This window comes from Etheostoma cragini, chromosome 6 (assembly GCF_013103735.1).
Source record: "Etheostoma cragini isolate CJK2018 chromosome 6, CSU_Ecrag_1.0, whole genome shotgun sequence".
In the NCBI taxonomy this organism is placed as follows: domain Eukaryota; kingdom Metazoa; phylum Chordata; class Actinopteri; order Perciformes; family Percidae; genus Etheostoma; species Etheostoma cragini.
The window spans coordinates 4,058,289-4,078,628 of record NC_048412.1 but is presented as its reverse complement, the minus strand read 5'-3'; the positions used below and the strand labels follow the sequence as shown (position 1 = coordinate 4,078,628).

At 42.3% G+C, this 20,340-nt stretch overlaps 1 protein-coding gene across 2 annotated transcripts in view; it reads right to left on the bottom strand.

Moving 5' to 3' along the window:
• LOC117946102 (vacuolar protein sorting-associated protein 13B-like) overlaps window positions 1–20,340 on the bottom strand; it is a 335,261-nt gene that overhangs the window by 82,743 nt on the left and 232,178 nt on the right. For both annotated transcript variants that reach the window (XM_034873955.1, XM_034873954.1), the window contains exons 35-38: window positions 12,644–12,985; window positions 11,441–11,855; window positions 11,051–11,188; window positions 4,419–4,814 (exon numbers count right to left, since the gene is read on the bottom strand). In XM_034873955.1, coding sequence (XP_034729846.1) covers window positions 4,419–4,814; window positions 11,051–11,188; window positions 11,441–11,855; window positions 12,644–12,985 — 1,291 coding nt within the window. The remainder of the gene's footprint in view (window positions 1–4,418; window positions 4,815–11,050; window positions 11,189–11,440; window positions 11,856–12,643; window positions 12,986–20,340) is intronic.

The window sequence follows — 20,340 nt, the reverse complement described above, 5'->3', positions numbered from 1 at the left end:
TGTGTGTGTGTGTGTGTGTCAAACACCTTGCCGACGTTTTCCCCCCCCTATGTCTTCTCTGTGAGGCATTTCTATTATCAATGCATTGAAAACAATTTATTAGTTGGGTTAACTTGCCAAATCCCGCCAGGGTGTATTTCCAAATATAAATCTCGTCATGTTTGGCTTTTCCCATGCCTGCTTTTCCCTGACTATTGAAACAGAAATAATATGATAAATGGAAAAGAGTGGCTTTCTTTCAGCAGAGTAAACAAACTGACATGATCGTAACTCAAGAGATTGGCCAGGGAAACAAAATAAAACTTGGAAGAAAAAAAATAAAGAGACAAATAAATAATGGGTAGCTTTAACTTTGTTCTACGAGCAGAAGTTTTCCTTTACAAGTGTGCTGGAGTAAATCAGCGTGAAGGCAGCAGGGTGTCCGCGGAGGCAAAGGACCAAGCAGAAAGCTTTGTGTGTACGAGTGTAAGTTGTTGCATGCATATGAAAAAGTGTGCACTAGTAACAGGGCATGTCCATACGTATGTGTGTGTTCTTAGGAAATCAGGGGCACTCTATGGGCAGTCTGATGGAGAGCTGAGAGATTAGGGAGGGTCTTGTTTCATAGACCTTAAGACATATGTTCTCTCTCTCAGGCCACCCCCCTCCTTTCTTTCATTGAACTATAAATGCCCCCCTACCTTGGGGAGTGGTGAGCCGTGGACGGGAGGGAGGAATGTGGGGCTTCCACTTGCTTTTCATTAACACAGGATCTGGTAACACACCTCACTGTCAACCTAATCCCCTCTCTCTCCATCTTGTCCCCTGGCAGAGGGGGCTGCCATGACCAGGTACAGAGCCCCAGATGTTGCGTGGATGATGGAGGGGGGGTGGAAGACAGGGTCTTCACCCCGTTTGCAGCTATGGATGTACGCTGACGAAGACGGGGTGGGGGTGAGTGTAATGGCATTATACCAAAGAGACCCCTGTTACTGCTCATACGCAGTGTGCCTGTCTTCTGCTTTCTCTTCTGTCCTGTATTATATCTCCTTTCTTTTTCTTTCTATCCAACTTTGTTTTTTGACAAGCATGTTTTCTGCTTCTCTGTCCTACAACTCATTCACCTGTTCTTTCACTTCACTATTTAACCCGTTCTGCTTAATCTGCATTTTTCTCTTTGTCTAATTGTGTAATTTTCTAGAATTTCTTTTATCTGACTCCTCCTCTCTCTCACTCTAATTCTATGTCTCAAACAACCTCCCGCTTACCTCTATTTACAACTCTTCCCTTCCCTCTTTCTCCCTCTCTTGTTTCTCTTTGCACACTGGCATCATCCTGAGGTCTGCTCAGGATGTGCTCCATCAATCTCAGACTGCCACAGAGGACCAGCAGAGACACAGCAGCAACAACAGTAGTGGTACATACTGTAGAGCAGTAGTAATACTACATTCTCCTGTCTTACATCTCTCATGTACAGCCTCTCCCAGGGGGGTCATTCCAGCTGACTTATTGTGGCAGCTCAAACGCTCAACCTAACAGAACGGGAATCCTAACCTTTATCTCTGTAAGGTATCCATTTTCTGAGGTACAGAGCGGACTGGAGAGGCCAGAGTGCTGAGTGATGGAGGCAGTGCAGCTAAGGCTAAAAGTCAGCAGATACATCTCTTGTCACCAGCGATCAGTCTGTGTAATTGGAGACAGTTTGTCTCCTTTCGATGGCAACAAATCTGGAAACACTATGTGAAGAAACCCTCAGGGAAAATCCTTGTGTGTGTTGTGACAAAGATCTCTAAGAGTGGTAAAGTTATCAAGCAAGAAAAAGAAGAAGACAACTGGGTGAGGAAAACATGTTATTCAGTGGGAGAACGTCTGACACCTGTTTAAAAATACAGTTTCCCATGCAAAAAAATCCACTTTGTGGGCATTTGGTGCCATGTACACGAAAATCCTCCACAGAAAGTTTGAACGTGCTCTCAGAGATGAGGCAAAGAGATGAAATACCAGGGCCAATAATGAGATCTACATACAGGATCTTAAACCTCTCAGGTATTTCAGAGAGCACTAAAACATGATACATGAGGAGTTAAATGAAACCTCTGGTACACACACGATGACAGCATTAGTTTTATGGCAGTTATTATAATGTCTTGTTCAGAACAGACATAGATAATGTTGTGTTTTTTGGACCATAACAACAAACACTATTTCAAAGAGTTTGGAGCCAAACTGGGGATAAAGGATCCAATGGATGTCAATAAACACCTGGGTCCTGATCCAAACATTTCTATTTGCGTCTAGTCAAATTATAATATCTTAAGCGCTGAGCTGTGGCTCTGTGTCAAGGTGCTGGTAACTGTGGGGTAAACAATATCAATGAAAAGACAGTTCACTGCACATGAATCTCCATTCCAGGTGTTTACTGTAAACAAATCAAAGAAAACCACTCTTAACAAATGTTTTGAAACTTATTTCTGTGTGCAATGGAAGCAAACACACAATAAATAGTAGATTCATGTGAAAGCAAAGTGAGCGGGAGGGGATTAGCCTTCATATTAGTACAATTGTTTTTGAACTCTATTTCTTTTTCCATTGCAGTTTCAACTGTGTTTATCGAAGTCAACACATCAAAGATGAAAGAAAGCTGAAAAGCTGGTGAAAATCAGAGCAAGGGCAGCATCGCTGAGTATTGTGTCACTGTGCAGTTATGCAGATTTGAGTAAACAAAGTGCAAATTGTTTGAGGTTTTAATTAACATTTTCGACAATCATTTTATCTGAAGTAACCCAATATAACAACATCTGTCAAACAGATGCAGGCACTTAGGGAGCCCAGTTCCAGCTCTGTGCTCGTCCCCCTGCAACCCCAGCCAACAGGGGATGTGTTGCTCATTGGTACTGGGGTACAAAAAATCTACTCACAAAATAATGAGTGTTCCTTGTTATCTCCTAACGGGGCATGTCAGCCCCTGACCCTCTTTCATCTTTTCTCTTCCCATCTGATGTCAAATTTAGAAGCTATGCCAAAAAAACCCCCAAAAAACAGCCTCTCGGCTCACACCCAACAGCACAGAGAAATTGGAAGCTTTTTAATTTACATTAGCAGTTCTGATTGTTCGAATGGAAACACAGTGATGCCTTCTGGATAATAGTCAGTGTTGATGATGAAAAGTTAGGGTTTGGTCCGAACACGAAAACAAACATCTCGCTCTCATACACGCACACACACAAAAATATCTTTCTCTCTTGGGCCCTAACACACACATACACTTTGCCATCAAATACACAAGTATATGCACACACACCAGTGCGCACGCACGCGCTCGTATGCGAGCGCACGCACACGCACACACACACACACACGCACACACACACACACAGAGTCTCGCAACAACTTTAGATCCAAGACTAACACAAACATCTCACTTTACAGTTTACTGACCAACCTTGTTTTTGGCAGATGAGGGCTTTGCTAGCATGTGTAAAAAAAACTGCAATATTCCAAATAAAACTAAAATCAAGTCTGGTATTTGGTTCCCAGTGTGAGTGAATGACAGTGTGTCAAATTGTCCAAAAAGGCAGAGACACATCACATATTCTTCAACAAACAAGGGGGGAAGTGGAAAGTCTGACTCAGTGCTATGCAGTGAGATACTGAAGAAATATTCAGAATGGATTTATACTCTTTTTTTCTCTTCTTTTGATACTGTCCATCCTGCTGTTATTATAAAACACATTCCTATTCATGTTAGGAACATGTTGCACCACCTCAGCTAATACCTAATCAATTTCAATATGATATAATATTCAAATATAATAATAACAAATGTAAGTGTGGTGCACTGGGTATAGCTCTCCATCAATATCGGTTGGGTTACACACAATTTGCTCTCCACTACATTTTTGTATTGGATATTTGGAGCTCTGTGTACTGTACATGTAGTTTTTTCAGAGGGTCTGGGTTGGTTCCTGTTGGCACACATGGTTTGCGTACTAGGCAACTGACACACAAAAAAACAAAAAAACAAGTACGTTCAGTGGAGTGTAACACTGAGTCTAAAAATTGTGGTTTCTTTAAAAGATGATACAATTTGCCAAATGGGGTGAAGTCATTGCAGTTGTTTCCAATGTAGCTCCACCTGTTTCAAGAACTTCTTTGAAACAAGTGGCAATGTTTTTTTCATTTTCACATAAAAAAACAGTCATAATGAGTGAGTCATTTAAGGTCTAGGCCCTTGTTACTTTGGATTTAAACACCACGGGTCATTTACTGAGCTCAGAGAAGTCTTAGTAGGTGGTTTGGAAAAAAGAATATTAAATGTTTTGACGGTCTAGTTAAAGAAGCAGCGCAACTGTGTCTTGTGCTTCTCGTGTGCCCAGATAAGCCCAATGTTATTTTTTAGTTCCTGCAAGAAATTAAAGAAGTTTTTTATTTTTACTGACCTTCTATTCTAGGCCCTGACTTCACGTTCAGACATCCTGTCATGGCCGACACGGTTACAGTCACGCTGGGCCTCATTGGATGGGCCTCTGTCTCCATGACGACTACAATCTGGGCAGTGTGGAGAGAGACCTTGTGGAAGGACAGCGCCATGGCCCCGATGCTGCTGGCTTTCCCCAGGGCAGAGGCCTGATGGTGCGGCTCTGAACGAGAAGGAAAGGGCCTTGGCATTGTCTTCGTAGGGGAGGAGTGAGGGGTGGGGGAAGCAGATGGCAGTTTACTGGAGGTATCCAATGTGGTGTTTGGTAGGACTTTCTCCAGGTAAGCTTTGGCCTGCTCCAGCTTCGCCAGTGTGGGGTTGATTTTCAGAGGGCGCCTTAGCTCCACATTCACCTCAGCTGTGGAGGGAGATAGAAAAAAGAAATGAGGAGACGACATAAACGGTAAAGAAATATGACAAAATGACAATGTTTTTAAAACCGTTACAAACAACAACTCCTTCCATGGAAAGTTTCAGAGCAATCTCTCAAAATCATCTGTTGGGAAATAAATGAAATAAGACAGGAAGTACAAAGAGCAGTGCTTTCGGGCAGGTAATAAAAACATGACTTTATTGTCGAGACAAAACAAAAGGTACCTCATACCAGAAGTACATTGATTAGAACACACTCTTCCCAGGGGTTTCTGTGTGTTCTATTTGCATGGGAAATGATTATTATGTGTAGCTTTTATGATTCAATTTGTGAAAGAGTGTTTAGTTTCCCTTAACGCTAAAACAGGCCATTCTAAACTATGTTTAACCAAGGACCCGAATTGAATAAATTCACTTTTGGCTGAGGCCCATGCTCTTTGAAACTTACTATTGTCATTTGGAAACCCATCGTTAACTGGACACAATTCATTTGAGGGTTTTAGGAAAAGGCAGTTTTTATAAATGTCCCACTGAGCAAGATCTGTTGCTATCTAACCGATGGAATACTGCTTGGTACCATATCTCATAAATCAGGAGTTCCTCCTCTTCTAATCACTCAGCTTTGCATGTAAGGACCTGTTATAAAACAGCAGGGCAGAGTCTCAATCTCTCTCATTGTCTTATATGCACACACACACAAGTACTGGCTGTCTCACTGTACATCCTAACCTGACACTGTGGAATAGCAGAAGAGAATCTTTTCTTAGTGCCAGCCACATAAATCCAAGACTCCTCGGCTCTCTCCCGTTCTACCTCTCTTTCTGGTGCACTGCAGCCTTCAAACACTTGACTGGAATTTACAGAGACACATGAATTAACTCAATGCCGTTTTACACCACTTCCATTATCCCATTTTTCCACTTGGTCATGATGATGGGAGAGGGAAGCAGCCGAAAACAAGCACAGCTGGTTTTCATGGTCTCATCAAGGCACCAGAGTTTAGAGGGTTTTTAAGGGTTTTAGGCCTCCCGTCTGTCTCCTTCCCAGGTACGAGCACTGGATGACATGAGCGGGAGCACTGCCAAGCTGCCCTTAGGATTTTTTCTCATTTAATCCAGTGGAAGTGAGACACATGGTCCAATGAAAGGATGGCTGGAGAGAGGAATTGGGAGGAAAGATAGGTGGAATTTGCTTTGCAATGTAGCTTATCATTTCCACTTGACTTATCACCAGAACACTTTCCAGTGGTGGAATAAATAGCCCATATGCAGCTGTTCCTCTGCTCCTCTCCCTTCTTCTTTCACTTTTTCATTCTCTCTCTGTTTCATTTAGCCAATTCTTCTGCTTCTTTCTCAGTCATTTCTATCTTTTACTCTTCCTCCACCCCTCAATCTAATCAACCCATCCCCCCTCTGTAATCACATAAAGCTGTCTCTGATCACCCAGTCAGGGCCAGCGCCGGGCCTTGCCTCTGCACAGGGAGACCTGGTCCTCATTATCGATTGTCCTCCATCCAGAGGTCCCTCTTTCCCCCCCGCCCTGATTATCCCATTCTACCCCCGACACCCAGCCAGTTCTGATGTGACGATAAGGGATTTATCATAAGTTTATTAAGAAAGTCACCTGGCCGGAGAGAGCAGTACAATGGTTAATGCTCGCTATAACCCCAAGGATGTAATACTTAACCTATATGTATCTTTTACATGATAAGGGACATTAATCCTGAGTTAAAGATTCTGATGAATAGTATGTCTTTGGTGGCCTGGAATCATCATTAGCACTTCTTTTCCATTGTTGCAAAAAAAAAAAAAACAAATCTGAATGGATGGAGATTCAAATACATACATCTTATGTTGCTGTTTTACATATTTGGAGGAACCAAGAAACATTAAGTCAAGACCTAATCTGGACACGGGTGGAGGAGTTGTCTTCTCCTATGAATTGAGCTACCACATGCAGCTTATAGCATTCTGGGCCAGCCCAGGAGTATTTGAACTAGTTTTAGAGTTACATTGTGTGAACTCAGAAACAACTGTCCATAGAGGACCCTGTACAACATCTGTACAACTTCCCAATGGCATGATTCAACAACCGATGGCGCACATTTTTACTACACTGGAGCGATGTCAAAAGATTAGTCTTTTAAAAAATTCAAATAAAATCACAAAACAGCATTATATGGCTTCAAGTTGAGTACATCTGTGTCCTTTCCCTACGTTTGGTAGTTTCTCTAAAAATGTGTGTGCAAGATAGCCTTTACAGCCCTGTTCCATGTGGTTTCACTATCAGGACAAAGACGGCATTAAACAAGGAAACATAAACCTTACAACAGAAAAAGGAGCTATTTACAAGCCCTGACAGACTTAAGCAAAATCCTACATTTATGGATTAGGATGTAACGCTGTACTATGATAAAGACTTCTCTCAACAATATACACTGCCGCACCTCTTTAACACTGTCATTGAAGAACTGAGAACGCAAATTGCAATCTTATGTAATGCTGCTTTCAACTGCAGATATATTTTTTTTAATTAAAGGGAGGAAAAATCAATTATTAAAAAAAAAATGCGGTCACTTTCATTGCCATCATGGGGAGTCCAAAGAGGGCTTTTCGAGCAGTGGCCTTCCCACACATATGAGTGTTTTAATTGGGAACACCAGCCATAAGACTACTGGCTATTTCATGCTGGAGACTGTCAGTGGAAGGCCTGTGCATCGACCAGGCATCAAGCCTAGAGGTTGAGAGGTGGTGTTGGTGTTCACATACCTTTAAAGAACAGGACTTAATGTGAACAGGCTGGGAGAATCATAGACTGGCCCTTCTCAGGTGTCAGCCTCTATTAGCGCTGGAGAAAGTGGGAGATCAAGGTCTGACAGAGGCACATACACACACGTATATATCTCTGCAAAGTAGTGGGGCAGATCAAATATGCTTATTACCCGGGTTACTGTGCCTTTTTGGCAAGGTCATGCATGACGCCGTCCCCACTTTGAACCTGGTGTTGTGTATGTGTATGTGTGTGTGTGTGTGTGTGAGTGTGTGTGTGTGTGTGTGTGTGTGTGTGTGTGTGTGCGCACAACGAACATTGTTTTCATTCCCACCCCATCTTTGATTTCTCTAGTTGACTTTTACGCTTGACTCTTGACAGCAGAAAGCCTGTGTCTGACACAGGTGGCAATGTGTCCAATTACACAGGTTCCGTATGTGAAGGGTATTTGTGTATGTCTGTGTTTGTAATGGCAATTATTTTTTTAGGGGGGGGGTATCTGTAGAATCCCACTGCCACAGAAAAGCCTCTAACCAAGTGAGGCCAGTGACACGCACCTCAGATACCATCTGACTCAAATTAGAGTGGTTCTGGACGGTTCGGAGGGGCACAGGCTTGTATACAGTAACTGACAACATTTCTACAAACCTATAGCTTGACGGGAACCAGGGACACAGGAGAGTAATGGTTCCAATTTGTTCTAGCTAATCTATCACCTGTTCCTTCTCTTGTCTCCAAGTGGTAGCAGTTACATCTCTGGACTCGCTCACTGACCCTCTCAAAGACTGGAACTGAGTAGGAAAGATGAGGAGGGAAGAAAAGTGTATGTGTGTGTTGTGAGTTCGCTGGTCAATCACTGAACCCTGCCCATGTTGGAAAAAATAAACTCACCCGGGGCCTTTTCATGTATGTGTTTGCTGGTCAAGCCTTGAACCCCCCTGGTTTACAAATGTGGCTTCCTGTATGTAGCTGTATTAGTAGTGTTTATATGTGTGTTTGTGTGTGTGTGTGTGTGTGTGTGTGTGTGTACATGGCAAGCGGCTGCTGAGTGAGGGTCAGCGCTGAAACACCATCCACTTTACAGTACACATGTTACAAGTGTTTCCCACTCGGCATCCTTGGGAGGGCAGCTTTGTTTGGTCTTGCAGAATAAATGCTGCTGAAATTGCGAGCATTTTGCTGTAAACACACAGCAAGACACGGCCTCAAAGCGGTCTGCTCTCCGTTTGCGCCTTGTTTAAATAAATCAAATGTGAAGCCTTGGTTGAATCAAAGAAGTGCCGCCGGACATGATATGCACACAATCGTAACACACACACACACACACACACATATACACACTGACAGGTAGTTATAAAATTGCATTCAGAATTGATGAATACAATGCACAATTCCCTTTTTCTACCTAATCCTGTCTTCATCAATCCTCCCTTTATTCTTCCTTGTACTCCTTTTGGTTTCATGATCAAATTAGGTGAATCCAAACACTTCAAACAGATCAAGACATTTATTGAACCTTATCATGAATGATGCTTTTCTTACTGTCTATGTACTGTCTACACAACAGGAATGACTGTATACCGCAAAAACTCCTGCTCTTCATTCTTCTGATTCCTTATCCTTGAAGAGAATAATTATCTCCACCAGAAAGCCATCTAACCAAACAACTGAAAATGTGTGTGTGCACGCGTGTGCGGCTGTGCTATGTACGTGTGACTGTGGGTGAAGGGGTGAGGGGGAACCAGTAGCATGTGTGGTCAATTCTAGATATTTCCAGCACAGCCTGACCTGGGGCAACCTCACACTGAGCCTGGATCCTGTCTGAGTTATTATGGAGGGTGGTGTTTGTGTGTGTGTGTGTGTGTGTGTGTGTGTGTGTGTGTATGTGTTTGTGTATATATAGGTAGAATGAATGTGAGTGATTATGATTGAAGTTATCCTTCTGAGACATGGATGCCTCTGCTCTTTAGTGGTTCAAGGGAAACACCTGACTGTAATTGTGCAATGTCGACATCTGCGCTTCAACTAAACACTCGAATCAGATGTAACCACAGCATAATGCAATAAAGATATGACAGGCAGTAACCCTGTTCAGTAAAACATCCTGTCAATAAATCACTTAAAGATGTAAAATCAGCGCAGTACAATACGCAGTTTTGAATACATAAATATACCAAAGTGTACCTAAATCTGTTTAAATATTTATTTGACCTGGACACAATACTGCACCTACTGATGTTCTCTTTCTCACTCTTCTCCAAAGGCAGATCAGAGGTCAGTGCAGTATATACTCTCTATTAAAGGATGAGTTCTCTTTACTCACATCAACCTGCCTCTTCTGTATCCAGTGAAAACCCATCAGACAGGAATCTATTAACCATATAAGCTCAAAAGTTGACTGAAATTCTGATGTAATTCATGCCTCATGGAAAGGTCATGCACGCTGTAATTTGACAACTGCCGCCATCTGGAATGAGCAGAGGGGTTGATGGACATTGGTGGTGTGTGACTGTATTGTGTGATTTCAGGGGTGTACATAAAGCTGCATTGTGTTGTGTGATTCCAGGTGGACAGAAAAGCTGAGGGCTTTTCCGCTGACAGCAGGAAGGGATGGGTGTGGGCGAGGGGGCTATACGCTTCCCCGAACCATCATCAATAACACCTACAGTTAAGCCTGGAGCTCCCTTTTTATCTATATGTACAGTATGTGCTCGTGATTGTTTACATGTGGAAGAAAGACAGACTATATGTCAAAGTATGTCCATAGTTGTGTGTGTGGGTGTGTGTGTGTGTGTGTGTGTGTGTGTGTGTGTGTGTGTGTGTGTGTGTAGTAATAGTATGCATCTGCAGCATCTGGCCTTATGGGTTCAGGGAGCTGAACTCTGAAGGATGTCCTGCGCCTACACACACACACACTGCATGAAACCCTCACTGGGATAACAAGGTTGCACACTCTCATACACTCAAAAGCCCACTCATGATTTTATTCATTGCTGTACTATTTGGGTAGGATGTCAGCCGCACCCTTGTGTCAACAACCTTAGCTTTAAGCTGCTCATATGGATATCATATCGATCTAAAAATAGACAACCAAATCCTGTGAAAGCCAAACCCACAGAAGCCTGACATTACACACGCACACACACACTTAAATCCACAGGAGCTGTAGTCTGGTGTGAGTATTAACAATATCAGTGGCCTACTGTGGAAAACATCCGCAACGTCAATGAGACTGCTCATCGTCTGCACACACCGAAGAAAAGTAGACCTGTGTGTTCTGCTCTGGGATGCGTTTGATCAGTGTGTATCTGCTGCTTCACAGCGATGGACATGTCCCCTAAAATGGGATTAAATGTGAAACGGATGCCTTTAAATAGTAAAAAAGCATGTTAGCGTGAGTATATAAATGTTGCATGCATTGAAGAATGTGTGTTGTGCGTGCATGACCCTCACCCGGTCCATTGAGGAAATCTTTGATCTGGAGGCAGAGCAGAGGGGGAGGAATGCCAGTTTTACTGTCTACCTCTCCTGCTACTGTCTGCAGCCAAAACACATTGTAGTCCAGAGACTCTGGCAGAGTCTTTCCTGGGTCTGGATGAAAGATATTAAGAGATTAAGAAAAAGAAAAAAGGAAGAGAACAGGACAATGAAATATTATACAATATATAAGAAATATTTAACATTCACTAGTCTGATAGTTTTCCTCTGTGGGTATAATAGGTTTGTAGCAAAGGTTTATGTACATTAAATAGGGTCTATATTTTAATCAAAAGATCATATCCCAACCTTTGGTATATCTTCCCCACACGAACTTTGCCATTCCCCCCTCTTGATCTCACTTACCTAGGCACTTGTAGTCAGAAGCTACTCCTCTTAAGGCCACATCAAACACAGAAAGCTCCATCCTCTGCTTGCGGTGGTGGCAGCTGAGCAGAGCAGAAGGTTGCATCACCTGGATATACAGGAGGGGTTCCAGCACTTGGTCCCCAGCCCCTCTTCTCCCCGGCTGCCTTACGATGGTCACACCCAGGGCTTGGCGGGCTGACGAGCGGCTGGGAGTCGGCAGGCCACTCAGGGATAGCAGGCTGCCTTTCAGCGGTGGAGAGGCCGGCTGGGAGTTGTTGCTGTTGAGGATGTCCTCTGCGGTTAGACCAGCAAGGGAACCCTGGGCAGTTGGAGCAGGGTCTGGAGTGGGGGAGGCTGAGGCTGGAGGAGACTCAAGCAGGATCTCTTGCAAGTTAAGGGCACTCTTTCCCACCTAAAGCAGAAGCACAATGTTCAGTCGGAACTGTGTTAAGCCACACCATCCACAGACTCCACTGCAATTATCTGAGGCATTTATTGACTTCTGTTTTGGTCCATTTTAAATCACCAACATCATGCAATTTAGAAAGATCCTGTTGATCCTATCCATACACTGTACATCCACTGTTTTGGGGAACTGGCTGTTCACAAGAACACATTGTACTAACTAAAATGGCCACTCGTACAGTGTACAGAAGATGTGAGCAAATCGACAGTATTACCAAAAAAGAAAACGTTAGAAGTTCTAAATGTCAGTGACAACTATGTATTTGTTTTTCTATTTTGTGTGGGACATTGTTGAGTTTTTGCCCAGAAATATTTCACTTACAAATCAGCCCAGATCATATTACCCCTGACTAAGTGCAAAGAGCACCCTTTTAATATACATCATACATATACATATACATGTGCATTTAAAGTCTTAAGTCAGCTAGATGAGCAGTGACAGATTGAATGGAATAGCGTTATGACTAACTGTACCATACAAATCTGTGATAAAGTATAAAACAGGCCAATATGATTCAGTTATGTGCATTCGGACTTTATGAAATTACTCTCATAAACCACATACCATTACTGTGTAATATTAATCCTCTGTACTTAGACACCACTACAATCCTTGCATAAATAAAACATATTGCTATTGTGTAAGGTATGAAAAATGATACACAAATGGACAACCAAATCCAGGAACTGACTCTGGAATAGAAAAAGCTACAATGGCACAGGCTTTTAGTTTACCTTCTCCCCAGGCTCCTTCTTGTCGGGTGTGCTGGGGGTATCTGACAATGAGGGAAGGGCTTTTGGGGCACTGGCGCAAGCATAGGTCATGACAGACAGCCTACTAGCTGTGAGAAATATGTCGAAAGGGATGAAGTTGAGGTTCTTGGTGATGGTGGACTTGTGTGAGGGCCTAGCGATGCAGTGATGGCTGGCCCCACTCTGCTGCTCTATCTGGACGATGCGAATGCGAGCGCTGTCACTCCCAAAGCCGCTGTCCGGCCCTGTTCCGCTGTGACGTGACAAAGAGTCGACACCTGCCGCAGGGTCTCGAATGCCACGCTTCTGCTCGTATCGACGCAGCTGTACACAGAAACAGAGAAAGGTAAGGCTGTGTTTACACTGTTGCTGATTTGGTTTTAGCCTTGAGGTCTACCGGAAATGGCTGCGGCTTCACTGTAAAAAAAAAAGAAGAAAAAATGAAGCTTGCACACAACTATTTGTTTTGATTTCTGTTTTGTTTTCATCCAACCAGCTGCCACAACATGATAGCTGAAAAGAGAGAGCATGATGTAAGATGCACCCTTAAACAGCAGTTATTAAATCGTGCAAGTAAAGGAAAGGCAGAAACTGAAAAACTCAAACACTATCATCCCTAAATACATAGAAAATATGGTATCCACTAACACACACACACACACACACACGTAGCTGGTACCTGCTGCGTAACTAGAGAATTGTATGTGCATCAAAACAAACTGCATTATCTTAAACCAAACAAAGATGTTGTGTTAGATTCCCAGACATGGATCAGAGCATCAAATAAAAATTGGATCAGAGCATTCATTTTCTTTTATGCATAGTTTCTTTCTTGTTTGGATCTTGACTTTACAAGAGGACACAAACCAAATAACTTGCTCCATTGAAACCATAGACAAATTGACCAAATAAGGAGAGCTTCGTATGTAGCCACAGGCATTGAAGGCATGCTCTGGGACTTTTCCTGCGGTCTTAAAATCATGTTGCACATTCTTGCAATATTGGAAATGTCTTTTAAAAATAATCAAATCATTTGGTGCAGCGACAATGGTATTGTGTCTAAAGCAGCCGAGATTTCATGCCTGGCTCCAACTAACGCATGTCGGGAGAGTTCCAGCCGTTGTGGCAATAAAAAGCGTTCAGTAACAGATGATATAAATCAATGTGAGTAGGTTGCTGGGTTTCAAGGGACAATGAAAACAAGCGTCTTTATTCTGCTACCAAAGCATGCCATCTTCAAGACTATAAAGAAGTCGCCACTGGCTCCCAGGGGACAGGAACGAGACAAACATATAAAACTAAATGCTACCTATCAAATAATAAATTACTGAACATGTATATGTAGAAATGACATGTGTGGGTGAAAACAGTTGCAATAAACAGAAGTGTCAAAAATGTGCATGGAATATATTTTGTAGATGCTGAGAAAATATTTGAAGCCATTCTTTTTTTATATATTTAAGAAAATATTTTTTGACATTTTAGGCCTTTATTGCACAAGATAGCTGAATACCCGCGGCTGCTGAGGCAAGTACCAAGCCTTTCTACGTGGGTAGAACACTTAATCAGGTAAGCCATCCAGGCGCCCCGAGCACTCTGTTTTCTCTCGTAGAGTGAAGCTAAGTCGGAAGTAAAAATACATAAAAAGAAAAGACTAAGATGGTAAAGGCCATTTTAGTTTATTGGACCACTGCGTCATATCAATTAAACATTCCTCTTATAGCTGCAGGTTTGTCAGGTGCATCATGAATAGAATTGTGCTTATTAATCAAAATCATTTCTATAAACATGTTCAAGATCAACAGTTACCCCATTATTAAGGCCTTTCCCCCATGTGCCCCAGTCCTAATGGATACAACGTCAGCTTCAATTAGCTACTGCTGTCTTTTGAAACATGATTGTGATAAATTGAAAATAGACGAGACATACAGAAAGAGAGTTTTCAAAAGTCCCAAGGTATGTCCCATCTTATCCCACCCTAGTCTGCTCCAAACTGCACATGGTTACTATTACAGCATGTACTCTCAGCTGCCCCTTTTCTCTCTCTACATCGCTCCCTCCCACCCATTCCATAAGAATTTTAAATGTATATTATTGCTGTGGCGGAGATAGTGTTTCAAGACCTCCAGGCAAATACTAAACCCACTGGCAGCACATTAGACAGAATACTTGACTTATTAGATATTTCCTATTCTAAACAGTGTCATCAAAGACTAAGAACAAGAGCCATATAAAACGCCGCGGCATGCCTGTTCTGTTCGTCCAGGCTCATGTGTGGGGCTTCTATAGAATTGGCCCTGCCAGATCCCTCTCCTTTCCCTGGCCTAATGAGGACAGGATGTGTGCACTTCTTTTCTGCAGAAATGTAAGATTTTCCAAGCAATGAGGAGGGGAGAGAAGGCAGAAAAGGGCCTGGACTTGTCTCCATGTGCGTTGTGTTAAGCGGGTGAAACTTGTATTGAGGTAAGGAGGTATTTAAAAAGGTATTGAGCAAAGGCAAAATGTCCACTCCAAAGAGCGCCACTCGTTGGAAGGGACAAATAAGCTGCACAGCAGCTGGGAAAGAGCGAGCGCCAGGAGAAACTGCCAGATTCTCTTTACGCTTCTCTGTCTCTCTTCCCAAGCTTAGGCTGTACACATGCATTTACAATTACAGCAAATACCCCGTCTTCTCTTTAACCACCACTACTAAGAGAGTGCCCCCTAAGCAAATTCTTGGTCTATATTTAGATGTGCTTACAAGTGGAATAACGGATAACGGGGAACACAATTGGGGGGGTAGAGGGAAAGAGACAATGAAAAAACATACCACAGCACACAGTTGTTCATATAGTTTGAATCAATGCATGCAATCAGTGCATTCACAAACATACACATAAACACACATGAAGTCAGTTGCTTTCCCAGGGTTCGAGCTCAGCTATACTTTTAAAAGGCATGACTAAATTCCTTCCGGTTTCTAGGATCACTTCTTTTATTCACTATGTTTAAGGTATACACAGAAAACATAAACCTATGGCATAGTGGTCTGTATGCTTTAACCTTTGGCCAATTTATTCATTGACAGAGGGCAATAAATTCAGAATACAAACATGCACTGTAGCTGCAGGCATGGTCCCAGCTGAAATCCCCTATTCCAACCATTACTTTCTATTCTATTATATAACGGCTGCACTGAAGCACTGTTTCCAGATCCCAACGCAATCTTTCTCTGAACTTGGTTGATCATGATCATGCGACTACACACATATACACCCCACCAAACCCCCATCAGCCAATCATGAGGTCATCCCCTCGGAGTCTCTAGGCAGAACATTCTGGAAAATGGAGGATAATCCCCAAAGTGTGAAACCATGAGTCTCCCAAGTGCCAATCATATCAGAGTGCATCTGTACGACTTCTGACCCCTTTTTCAGTCAGTGTAACTCAGAACAGCTTGGCTAGAGGAAGGCTAATATGCGGAAGCAAATGTCACATCATCCAAATGCCACCCGTTTACAGTGTTGGCTGGCTAGTCAAATATGACAACATCACTTTTACATCTGAATACCACATATGTAGTTGATTGTTTCCAGATGAATAAAAAGTAGGTTGCAATTCAGGTTCAGAGATCAGGGAACATGAAAAATGTGGATTTTTTAAGATGGTAGAGAAGTCCATTGTAGCGGACAGGAAAGCATATTAGAAATAAAGTTGAAGTAACAAAGGTGACTAATATTCCTTTCAAAAGGGCCCATTTAAATGCCACACATCCTCACCGAAGACTGAATTATATATTAAAGCTCCAAGGGACATGAAAAGCATCCAAAAGAGCAAAAAAAAGCACTAAAAAGACAAATACATCACTATATTTAAAGCATGGCACAAAAGACGGGCCTGAGAAAGAACAAAATGCCACTAAACACGTGACAGGAACACTGAACGAGTATGACAAGAGGGTATCAATACTACATGTCTGTCGGTGACATAATCTAAGTGTTGGTTGACTGACATAACTGCTAAGTGACAACAGTGCTAATTGTGGGAGAAAGTCAAGGCGGCAGTCTAAAAAGAACTTGAACATTAGTGGTGAGTGAAATAGGTCAGCAACTTGGCATCATTAGAGAAGTACAGAGTCGATCAAAGAAAACCTTCAAGTATGTGGGGACAACGTTGTCATAGACAGCCATAAAAAGATTACAGGCACATGTTTGAAAAAAAAAAAGAAGAAGTTACTTCACATGTATTGTGTTTCCCTTTCTGGCTGTCACCTCCTCAGGTTATCCCAACATTGCAATATATATGCTTGTTTATTAATTTTAACAGATATGACTGTTAATGTGAAGAGAATACAAGTTGCAATTAATAGCATGTTTAAAACTAAATTAAACCAGTGGTAGGGGCTTTCAGAAGTCAGGGTAGTCCGGTGAGGTCCTTTTATGAAGTGAGCAGCTTTTTATACATTTCATGTTTAAATAAATGTACAATGTTTATCATAGTTTTCCCATGACCTCTTGTAACTACAGTAGAATTTCATTTAAAAACATGGAAGTCATATAACTAAATCTTTCTGACAGAACTATTCAGTTGAGCTACTTGCCTGCAGGACGCCTGCATGGAAATTAACTTCTGTATCTCGACCACATCAGAGTTTACAGGTTAGGCCCCTGCTGTGCTACCCGCTATTGTTTACCAGAACCATAAAGCTGATAGCAGGCCTCTGTGCTTTTGTGCTGATGGAAGAAAACCTCAATGCAGCAATACCTCATCTTAATCACAAATAATAACAATGATACTTAACCAAATGCCATAAAGACGGCAATTCATTCTCTCATTTTCTTGAGGTAAACAGAGGGGGGAAGACATTTATAATATGAGGTCACCGCTCTTGCCCTAATAGCGGTCACAAAGCTTTTTTGCGCATCAAAGGCAGTCATTTAATACATTCAACTTTGTTTCAATAACAAAGGCAACCTGCTATGCACTTCAGCTGAACCACAACAAAGAAGCAAAGGAAGGTCTCGACCCCGAAGCTTGCAAATGGATGCTGAGTGCTTCAGAGTAACTGTCAACTGTATTTTAAACACAGTGTATACTCCAAAGCTCTGGGCGCCGAGTGGGGCCATTTTAACAAGCTCCTTCCACCCAGTAATGCTGGTGGGTGGGTTTACTCCTCCAGGATTTAACAGCATGGGAGACAACATCCTTTTCGTTCTCCCTTTTCCATAATCTAGGCCCCCCAAAGCATCTCCCTCAATTTGTGCTTTGAAAAGCATTAGAAAAATAACAATTTAAGGATATTTAGTTTATGTTAGACACTCTCCTGTTCCCCTGATGCCATGTGACATTCAGAGGGGAGAGCAAACATCTGCATGACAGTAATAATTTATGCATGTTGACATTCCTAAAGCGCTGGGTCAGTTGGAGCACTTTCCATCCGGAAAAGACCTACAGGAGGAGAAGTGAGGAGAGCCGAGGACTGAGTATGACACGGAAAAAGAGGAACGCCTATGAAACACCTAACTGAAAAAACAAAGAAAAGATGAGCAGACAAGAGTACATGATTACAGAGATGTTTATAGCTGCTTTGTGGCTTTGAAAAGCCTTGGCTCTAAAACAAAGATGCAAAATGATAAAGGCTGGAGAACGAAAAAGAAGAATTGTGAAGAGGGTGAGTTAATGTGGTCCATCTGGGGAACGACAGTATGCTGCTCCACTAAAACCTGGCTCTGGGATATGTGGCGGCAAAAGCCTCTGTTTAATAATTGATTAAACTTCAAAACCGATTCTCTCCAATCGCCGCATATGACATTAGTTTGCTAACAAATATTTTTCCACAAATAGAATATGGCTTGCCATTGCTTTGTTAAAAAAAAAAGCACAGCTGGATCCGGAGCTCGAAGCTGTTCCTTCAGCAGGCTACAGGGTTGTGCGCAACATGTTGTGCCTTCCCAGTACGACTCCAGGCCCTACGAGAAGCTTGCCAAAGCCACCATGACCCGCTCGTAAGTTTTAGCAATCAAGAATGATTTAAAAGGTCTGACAGACACCACCCTTAAAGCTCAACGGGAGACTTATTGCTTTAGTCATTCTCAAAAGATGCACCAATCTAAACCAAAACCCTGATTCAGATCCACCAATCAAAGCCCATGCTTGGGTTAGGGGTGATTGTGAGGACACGCAGAAATTACCCAATATCACTACAATAACACTGGCTGTTTGTATAAGCAGGATGCAATGCAATTGTATTACTTAGTGAAGAAAGTGTTCAAAAATGTCAGACAACCAATTATAGATTAACACCACAAGTGTGTTAGTGAAAACAAACAAAAAGAAAAAGTGGCTTGACCGGAATGATGTAAGTATTCAGAAATGATACACAGAATCTCTCAGCTCATCCAACATAATCTCTTGGCTGGAATTGGATGCTGCGTTCTGGACTTTTCACCAAATGCTTCCATCATTAATGATAAACAAGATATCCGCCATATGGTAAACAAACCACGGACAGTAGAGACACTGACATTTTATACATACGGTTATCTAAAGCTAGATGGATAACTTGGCAGAAAGAACGTGGTTGAGGGATAATGAATGGCATTTGCACAAAACATCTCTATTAACTCCTTGTCTTACATCCCTCGACAACAGTAACCAGAACCTTAACATTTTATTTGGTAACTGATTAAATTAGGATGAAGGCCAGATGTGGAGTTAGGTAAGATTAGAAGACATGCTACAACAAAAGGGAAAGTGAGAGACAGAGGCACCCTGGGGTCTCCCCTAATTGCTACGATCCTGACCTCCATTGCAGCAAAGTCATCATTAGATTTTCTTTCCTTTGTCGTCCCTTCTTTCTTTCCATGGGAACGGAGTGGAGAACAACTGGCTCTTATTAGCTGTCACCGTCCCCATATAGTTTGGAGATATGTTTAGGGGTAATTTTCTAATCTAATATTCAGGTTGCGGTATTTACACATCCCATTAGTCCCTGAGTGAGGTGGGCTTGATGTTGGCGGTGGTATCTAAAAGTTGTGCGTGTGAAATGTCTGTGGCTGAGCTACTGTGAGAAATCCTGTGTGTAAATGAAAAGTAAAATATCTATGTTTATAAGAAAATGTGTTTGCAATTTGACTTTAAATGTATATTACTTGTTTGTTTGGTCCATAACAAAGAATTGGTTTTAAGAGCACTGATTCAAACTAATTCTTCTTACATTTCATGTTTATACTTCGTAGGTAAAGTGTGGCAATGCACCACTGTTCACAGGCACGCACACAGGGAAAACACATCCTCAGTACAGCAGAGAGCTATTCAGCAAAGTAATCATCGGGTTTCAACTTGGCCCTCAAGATCACTCATCCAAGCTTTCAACTTAACATCATTAGCCTTGGCATTATGTTTTCAACAAACAAACAACAAAAGAGACTTCAAACTGCATTGTCTTCAGTACGGGATCGGTGGTTCACGAAAGCAGACGTCTGAGAGACTTCAAAAAGCAGCGTAGATGCCTTTCATTAGGTCATAAAGTGTTCTTCTGAAGCACTTGCCTGAGCTGCCTGGCGGCCATGTCTGTATTCTCTGCTTTAGTTACAACATCGTGGGGAAACAGCAACAGCAGGAAAACAACGATGACCCGAGTTGAGATGAGATGAGGCTCTACGAAACAGGACAGGGTTAGAGGTGTAGGGCTGAGGGGG